The sequence below is a fragment of the Cataglyphis hispanica genome, chromosome 5 (genome assembly GCF_021464435.1).
Source record: "Cataglyphis hispanica isolate Lineage 1 chromosome 5, ULB_Chis1_1.0, whole genome shotgun sequence".
NCBI lineage: Eukaryota > Metazoa > Arthropoda > Insecta > Hymenoptera > Formicidae > Cataglyphis > Cataglyphis hispanica.
In genome coordinates this window covers 7,623,038-7,632,307 of record NC_065958.1, presented here as the reverse complement: position 1 = coordinate 7,632,307, position 9,270 = coordinate 7,623,038, and the positions used below count along the sequence as shown (strand labels likewise).

General features: G+C 29.6%; 1 protein-coding gene across 4 annotated transcripts; it reads left to right on the top strand.

Moving 5' to 3' along the window:
- Positions 1–2,251: 2,251 nt before the first annotated feature.
- On the top strand, positions 2,252–7,952 carry LOC126849964 (cholinesterase). 4 transcript variants are annotated; one of them, XM_050592454.1, is made up of 13 exons: positions 2,252–2,396; positions 3,076–3,772; positions 4,036–4,328; positions 4,413–4,542; positions 4,621–4,774; positions 4,859–5,036; positions 5,106–5,512; positions 5,666–5,856; positions 5,939–6,125; positions 6,195–6,300; positions 6,381–6,576; positions 6,671–6,786; positions 7,349–7,952. In XM_050592454.1, the coding sequence occupies exons 2-13, from the start codon at positions 3,509–3,511 to the stop codon at positions 7,719–7,721; spliced, it is 2,595 nt and encodes an 864-aa protein (XP_050448411.1). In that variant the 5' UTR covers positions 2,252–2,396; positions 3,076–3,508; the 3' UTR covers positions 7,722–7,952. The 4 variants fall into 4 exon arrangements, with proteins under 4 accessions (XP_050448411.1, XP_050448412.1, XP_050448414.1 ...); XM_050592457.1 differs by lacking the exon at positions 2,252–2,396 and adding an exon at positions 6,986–7,014 and having other exon boundaries at positions 7,349–7,516; XM_050592455.1 differs by lacking the exon at positions 2,252–2,396 and having other exon boundaries at positions 2,867–3,772.
- The last annotated feature ends 1,318 nt before the right edge of the window (positions 7,953–9,270 follow it).

Below are 9,270 nucleotides of genomic sequence, written 5' to 3'. Positions count from 1 at the left end.
AAGTTGCGAGCCTGTGGAACAGTAATAAATTTACCAATTACTGTAAATTGAAGAACTTATGCGCGGGGGAGAGTACCAGAGAAAGGAGATATTCGCGTTTTATCGTCACTGCGACGTTGGCAATTGAACATTTTCCTTGTAACATGCATGAAATATATTAACCGATATCTTTACGATTTATCTTATTACTTATTGAATCTTAAAATTCTATAAAAATTTTAGAATTAGTTGAGCATATGTGTTTGGAATTTTTTCCTCAGAAATTGAACAGTTCGGATCTATGCATGATTTAATTGCAGTTAAATGTAATCAAAAGACTGGTTTTATAAAAACAACAATCAATTACATCCATTATTAAATACTTTAATTATATTGATATGATTTTACTTATATTGATTGAAATAATTAATATACTAGTGAAATTAATATAATAGGTTTATATAATTTTTGAATATATACCGCGTATTCATAAAAAATATATATGCAATGTTATAATTGTTTATAAATGACTTTTAGAATTTTATTATAATTTTAATTATGAATGTGCAATAATAATTGTTTGATCGTTTATTTATATGTAAACTTGATTTTTTTTTAAATATTTAAATATTTTATTTTTTTCATAGAAAATGGAGATCAATGGAAATTGATTACAAAAGAAATAATAATCCCAAAAAGAATGCCATCGCGTGAACGGATGTATTTCGCAATAAGCAGTTCGTTCATATAGCTCCATGTTTATCAACAATAATTTTTTCTTGCTATGATATTAGATATCAAGACTATTGCAGTGATGAATATATGCATAGCTATACATAGCACATTTATATCAAACATTTTATTATGAAACTACGATTATTTAATACTTTCTCTTTTACTTATAAATTTAAGTGGAAAAAATTAAATAGATAAGATCTAGGATTAGGATATTATATTTGGGCTATAGAATTAAATATGACATTAAATATAAGATATTGAAATTACAGATAATTGTGAAAGAATTACAGTTATTGGGCTAGTTATTAGGCTAGGATTATTATGTTTTATATGATTTCGATTTTATTTTTTTCACAAAGTAAAAAGATAGAAGAAAATGTTCTTTTAACCGTTTCCTTTTATCTCTTTTATTATAAAATAAAAACACACGTAAAACCATAAAGATAATTATTTTAAAATAATATAAATATTGTTTTTATTATGATTGATGATAATTACACGAAAGGAATATACAATTGCTTATACAGAAGTTTTTATTTATATTTTTGTGTCTCTTTTTTTCTATGAAAATAAAATTATATTTAAATTATAATAGAATTAAAAATTTCTTTATTTTTTTATACAAAAATATTTTACTATCTCTTAGTTTTGGTACTTTAAACTATTGTGTATTTCAATCACTTTTGAAGTTGATAAATTGATTGTAGAATAGGTTTTATTTAAAAAATAAAATTTTTGTTTTTATTAAAAAAAAAGAATTCTTTAATGCCGCGAATTCCACGAGCCTTCCAATCAATGAATTAATCAGCGTGTACAATAATAGATGCGTGTGATAGGAATAAATTGATTTTCCAAGGTTTATTATAATGTTCAATGTCGCGACTCTCATCCATCTGCTTCGTGAATTTGTTTCTCAAGCTGTTTTTAAAACTATTATTTATAACAAAATATAGAGTAAAAGTTGTTCAATGTATGTTCTCTCATATGAATCATCCTGCGAGTTTCTTATCTCTTTTTTTCTTTCTTTCTTTTCCTTGATGACTCATGATTTTATTAGCTAAAATAAATTAATCGTTCACTAGTGGAATGAGTTTTATGAACGAAAGAATAAGAAAAAATGTAAGAAGAAACAGTTATCATAAAAATTGGAAAATTATTAATTAGAACCATTTAATTAGAATAGCACTGGCGTGCCAAAAAGTTAAATTAAAGTTCTCTCAAATAAAAAAATAGAGAATTAATAAAATTTATTCTCAAAGAGAGAAAGATTAATAAATTTAGCTTCTTAGCAAATTAAAATTAGATAGTTTATAAATTTAATAATATTATTTTAAGCCTTATTTATTTTTGTAACATTTTTTAATTTATATTTAAATAACATTTTAAAGAACAATTACTATTATCTTATTTATGTGCATATGCATGCAGTTTGCTCATAATGTAGGTAATCCACTACTATGTCATTTCGCCTATCCCTTCTTCCGCGATCGTGCACATCCGCTGCTCTCGATCGTGCCTCTCGGTGGTGCTTTTTGCAACGGGCCGCTGGCTGTCAGGCGCGTGGGTGGCTCATTGCCGACCCATTGCGGCGACATATATGCACGCGACAGCATCATTACGACTTAGTAGGGTCCGGCCACTGCCCTTCGCAACATTTCACCTATCGTAGTGGGCAAACGGTACGCAAGTAGCCAAGTTTATATGCATATTTTCATGTAATTCTTCGGTTTCGAGCGCGCGGTAGTCACCGTGTAGGCGATCTTAATCTCGACTTCTCATGGCAAGATAACGGAAGATGTGATTCATGAATGAATCTATCAACAACGCATTTTACACACGTCATCTTTCTTCTCGTGATTACTATTACTATTAAAAACGAAATCTAAACTATATAGAGGATAAGTAGTTGTATGCGTTATACAAGTTTTGTTTATATCAAATTATATCTACAATGTGTATATTTAGTAGTATCGCGCATTTAATATTTATTTAACATTAAGCTTAATTAATTGCATAATTAATTTTATTAATTTTATTAATTATTAATTGTTCATTATTGTTTGTAACTTAAGTTTCAACAAAACCTATTTTACTATATTTATCAAATGAATATATTATCGAAAATATTCTATAAAATAAATTTGTGTTTACAGTCATGTATTTATTTTAATTCTATCAATACAATCTTAATGAGTCTATTTCTTATATTTAAATCAGATACACATATATCAGGTTTAATATGTAGTTATTGACGCGAATACATATTTGTGTTTCATTTGCTTTCATACTCTGTTCATTAATCCCACCTTTGGACTTCTTGCAACACCGATTGTGGCATTTTATATTATCGACTTCTAGAAGAGGTGGAGGACGGGGAGATAAAAGGGCACGAGAACGCGCGGCGAACGTGACGAAGCCAACTTGAGGTATACGTTTAAACGTGACGGGGGGACGATAGGGTGTTGGCCGTACAGGGACGCTTTCAAGCGCGCGTAGCGAACGTTTCGTAACAACGATGCGTTGAAACAAAAGTGTTTCGCTCGCGTATCTCATTGGGAGGTGCGAAAATTTATGCGCAATTGTACGCACGTACACGTAATGCACGTCTATACTTGGTCTCTCTCATTCTTCGTCAATAATCGGTAAGGAAATTATCGATCTACGCGGGAACCAACGAGGAACTTTCACTTTTATCTCGTCTTCGTTCATCGCAAAACAGCAAAAAGTTTGCCGCGTTTCTTCGTAACGGAAAGTGACAACTTAACGTGACATTCTCAGCCACACCTGCTGAATGGCTGTTTGTAGACAACGCGCGTCCGTTGGACGCCTTGTTATTTTTTGCTATTTTTATGAGCTGTTGATTGTCGTGTTCGCCCAAGACAACATCGCGCCTGGTAGCCGATACTACAATCGTGACGGTGTATATGTACCGCAAGATGCGTCTGGCTACAGGACTTACGTATATAAGGACAGAAGGTACGGCTATCAGCCTAGTTACCTGGATCCTATTTACAGAGGACCTACGAGAGCACCCGAGGATCGGTATCTTTATGACGTGAGTGAGGGGACTCGTGTTGCATTTGTCGTGTGAAAAAATATTTAAACAAAATATAATCACGATGCTTTTTTAAAAATTAATTGATTAACATTTATACAGATTTTATATGTGTGTGAGAGAAAGAGAGCATATATATTCATTTTACTTGTGTCTGATTAATTTAAAAAAAAATTTCCATAATCTTCTCTAATTTTTTTAAATATAAGATTAACTAATATATATTCAAATATATATATTCAATAAAGATAAAATTATTAAAGGAAACAACAGCAAGGCTCCCATTACCAGGAATATTGAGTGGCTGGCGCGAAGATCTTCAAGGGAGAGAAAGACCAGATTCAAAAAATATCAGAGATAGAAGTATAATGGTAGTTACAAATTATGGTCAAGTTGAAGGCTTCAAAGTTCAGTTGTATGATGATCCAAATGCAAGGCATAGGCCTTGGAATGTGGCAGTGGAAAGAGTCACAAAAAATGTTAATGTATTTTTGGGTATTCCTTATGCTATGCCGCCTATTAAAGAAGGTCGCTTCAAACCTCCCAGATCGCACAGGTTAATATAAAATATTTTTTATTTTTTATTTTAACAGTCAATACAATAATACTGTGCTAAGAAACAACATTTATTCCTGTTTAGAGGATGGCAACTTATACAAGCTGTTGATTGGGGACCAGCTTGTCCCCAGCCTAGTGAATATACTGGTGCTACAAAAGGTGTGCGGGATGTTGATGAAGATTGTTTATATTTAAATATATTTACACCTTCTGTAAGTATGTCAAATGCATAAAAAAAATATATAATTTATATTTTAAATAGTTTGACTAAAATTTTATATTTATGCCAGGTTAATTCTGGATTAGCAAACAAATATGCAGTAATGTTCTATATACATGGCGGTGAGTTTACTCATGGGGCTAGTAATTTGTTTCCAGCTCACATGTTAGCTGCCTTCTATAATGTTGTAGTAGTATCAATTAATTATCGCCTTGGTGCTCTTGGTAAGTAAATGACTAAAAAAAAAAACATGAAGCCTTGAAACATTGCATTAATCAACAAATTAATTTATTTTATTGCGTTTCTAGGATTTTTAAGTACTGGAGATGAGAATAGCCCTGGAAATTATGGAATTTTTGATCAAGCAATGGCATTGCAATGGGTATATGACAATATAGCTGCTTTCAATGGAAATCCTGATTCTATAACACTTTTTGGACCAGGTGCTGGAGCTGCAAGTGCAGGAATATTAATGATTGCGCCTAGGTAATTGAGATTATTTTTATATATATTTTATAATTAAATATTGAAATTACATATTTCTTTATTTTGCAGAACTCGACATATGGTATCGAAAGTAATTGCGCAATCAGGTTCAGCTCTAGCTGATTGGGCAGTGATAATAGATAAGTACCAAGCACAAAATACATCTCGGGTATATGCACAAATGCTTGGCTGCAGTATAGAGAGCAGTTGGAAATTAGTGCAATGTCTAAAAGATGGACGTAGTTTCCTCGAATTAGGAAATTCTGAATTAAAACCACATGTTGGAATGTTTCCATGGGCACCTGTACTAGATTCCAACTTTACAATACCTCAAGATGATTGGTATGAGGGTTGGAGGAAATCTGACTGGCGTCTTTTTACAGAAATACCGAAAGAGAGTTTTAAAGCTGGTAAATATAGAAAGGATATAGCTTATATGGCTGGTGTCACAACTCAGGAAGCAGCATATATTATAAGTATGTTATTCATCAAGTCATTTATTTCTATTTTATTATGTTTATATTCCCTTGCATTAAAAATTTTATTATTATTTATTTTAGTCAATTATACATTATTGCGCTGCAAATTATTGTAAATATATATTATTTTATATAATTCTTACATTACAGAGAATAATATTACATTAGCAAGAAATGGATACATAATAAATTTTGAACTATTTAATCAAAGTCTTCAGGAATTAATTTTGCGATATAATTACACTTTAAATCCACAAGGTGTTTATGAAGCGATAAAATATAGATACACTTACTGGCCAGATCCAATGAATGTTACACATATACGTGAACAGTATATAAATGTAAGTATGATAGTACCAAAAATAAAAATTTTTTGTTACATAACATTATTATCTTTATTTTAATTGTTATTAATATTTTTAGCTCTTATCAGACTTGCTTTTTGTTGCACCATTTGATGAAACAGCAAAGCTTCTTGTGGAGAGGCATGTACCAACCTATCTATATGTTCTAAATACATCGATAGAAGCGCTCAATTTACCAGAATGGGCTAGAGTACCCCATGATACAGAACTTCTGTGGCTGACAGGAGCACCATTTATGGATTCTGGTATGTTTTTCTATATATATCTATAATTTAAATTATAGCATTTATTAATACAAGATATTATTAATGCAGAATTTTTCCCACAAAAATTGAAATTAAGTCGAGATATGTGGACTGACAATGATCGTAATATGAGTCGTTTTTTCATGGAAGCATATTCTAATTTTGCAAAATATGGGTATGTATATAGTAATACTATTTTTATTTATCTATATGACATTTATAAACAATTTAAATGATTTATTTTGTTTATTTTAGAAACCCGACGCCTTCGCAAATATTGGGAATGCATTTTGAACTTGCTCGTTATGGTCAATTACGATATCTCAATATCAATACAACGTTTAATAGCTCTATTCAAATAAATTATCGTCAAACGGAAAGTGCGTTTTGGTCCATGTATTTGCCGACTGTTATTGGTTATCTTGTTCCTACATATCCTCCTGTTACAGAAGTAAGATTTTGTTATATAGCCTTTGTGCAATGTTTTATATTATTAAATCAAGTTGTACATTATTACAATTTTTTAAAAAATTTTTGTGTTACAGTATTGGTGGGAACCTAAACAGCCACTGCAAATCGCATTTTGGTCAATGTCAACAGCATGCTTGCTGCTACTTGTACTCTCTGTGGTATGCTGTATGCTTTGGCGTAATGCCAAAAGGTAAGAAAAGGTAAACAGAACCAAATCCATGTAACTGCAATAAAACTCGGTGGCACTCGCTGCAATTAAACAGTAGTGCATGCAGAAACTGGTTCTGGTTCATGGGTACACAATTGGGACACAGTTTTTTTTATCTTTCTTTCACATAATCATTTCCAAATATAAATTGCTGATTAACTCTATTTCTGCTTACAATTAGCAAAACAAAAGCAGCTAGAACAAGTGCAGGTATTTATAAAAAAAATATTTCATGCACACAATTTTGCACAATATTTTGCCTGTATGTGTGTGTGTGTGTGTGTGTGTGCGTGTGTGCGTGTGCGTGCGTGTGTGTGTGTGTGTGTGTGTGTGTGTGTATACATACACATACACACATGCTTTATTAGTTGCACTATATCATTTGTATATAGCTACATTACACTATTTATATAAACAGAGAAAAACTAAAATAAATAAATAAAATAGAGAATGCACAATTGTAATTTTTACTTTTCTTTATATTTTATATGTGCAATTTATATAAAAATAAATGTAATATCTTTTTATATTATTCTTTTTGCAGACAATCTGATCACTACTATAGCGGAGACATCCTGATGGTACGAGAGGATGAGCATTCCGAGGGAATCGAGAATTTAACACGTGCATCAAAAGAAAATATATACGAGTATCGTGATGTACCAATAAAGTCCAGAATACCACGTCAGAACGAAGCAAAACTACAAGAACGTTTAGCACATAACAGAAAATTTAATTCTACACCCTCATTACATAGCAGTTCTAATGTCTCATTGAAAGACATGAGATCAGAGGGTTTTGTTACAAGTTCACCTAATGGTCAGCCTAAGCTAACAAAAACAATGAGTCAATCTACACTGCCGAAAGCTAAAAGTAAGACACTTTTAGTACAAGGAGTACCACAAACAGCTGTTTAATAATTAAGTTACCATTATACAAATAATCGATAATTATTTAATTTATTTTTTATATCTAGATTTTTATAATCGCATTTTTTTATAAGATCAAATTATTTGTTCTCACATACAATGTCATATGAAACTAATTACAATTTTTAAATACTATTTTCTACAGAGTTCTGAAAATTACAAATAATTTAATAGACATATATGAGAAAATACTATTTTTTTACAAATTTGACATACTTAATATTTTTTATCTGGTTATTATATATATATATATATATATATATATATATATATATATATATATATATATATATGAATGTATTTGCAAATCAAATTATTAATGTTACATCTGTATTATGAATATAGTGACAAAATGCCATTTGCATATATGATTATCAAGTTAATAATTATTGAATTTTTAAAATCATTTCTTATTGTAAAATAATAGAATTTTTATAAATTACGCGACTAGAATAAAATACCTGGAAGATGTTTGTATCCGTCCAAGAACAAGAATAATTGTTATATATATGAAAGAACATTTATAGAAGTTTTTTTATACATTTTGTGTGTGAATCTGATTATCAGATATTTTTACTTTATAAACGTTGATATTTAAAAAAATCAAGCTTGTTAAGATAAATATTTTTAGCTAACAAAGGAAAGTACAGAATACAAGAATAGAAAGTGTTCATTTTTATTTAGGATTATATCTTTTTCACTTGAACATATTATATGTATGCGCGCGCGCGTATGTGTGTTTATGTATTTCTGAATATTTAATATATTCATAATATTATGTGTATTTATGTATATGTGTGTAGTATATTTAATTATCAATGATACTTGCAGGCAGGTCTCAAATGCAACATTTCCTGATTCAATATGCAATTTACTATATATTAAGTAAATAGTTCAATATATATTAGAAATAGGCTGAGAGTGCCTTACTCGTTATCAAAATTAATATATATAGATAATATATATAGATGCACAAATACTTTATATACTGCAGTTATATGTATGCGTTTAATACTTTTATATTAAAATCTTAAAAATGTAGTTTTAGTATTACGATCTCATTGCCACTGTACATGTAAGTCTGACACTTCCGAGATTAATGCTAAACATATCTTCACACAGCAATTTTCAATATTTGTATTTACAAATTGCGCAGCACAATTTTTTACGATAAGCGAATTTATAAATATAAGTATAATGCAAAAGATTATAAAGAATCTGAAATTTTGTCAATATAAAAGTTACACTATTACAATATTTTGTACACATATTTTTACTTATTAACTGATTAGTATCAATCTTTATATATGAAAAAATAAAAAGTAAAAAAAGATTTAACAATCTAAATTCATCAGTAAATTTTTTTAAGATCAAATAAAACTTGACCATAAGATTTAAAATTCTAGATCTGCAATTGAGCAATTTTTATATTTTTGATTAATACATTTTCTGTTTATATTTTTCTAATAGGTCGATTGTTGTGAGAGCTTTTATTTTTACAATTTGTAGATCTTTTAAAATTATAAGAATCATCTTT

Coding starts and splice junctions, on each gene's coding strand:
- LOC126849964 (XM_050592454.1), top strand. CDS start 3,509: ATGGCTGTTTGTAGACAACGCGCGTCCGTTGGACGCCTTGTTATTTTT. Junction 3,773..4,035: donor AGGATCGGTATCTTTATGAC/GTGAGTGAGGGG, acceptor AAATTATTAAAG/GAAACAACAGCAAGGCTCCC. Junction 6,577..6,670: donor CATATCCTCCTGTTACAGAA/GTAAGATTTTGT, acceptor TTTGTGTTACAG/TATTGGTGGGAACCTAAACA.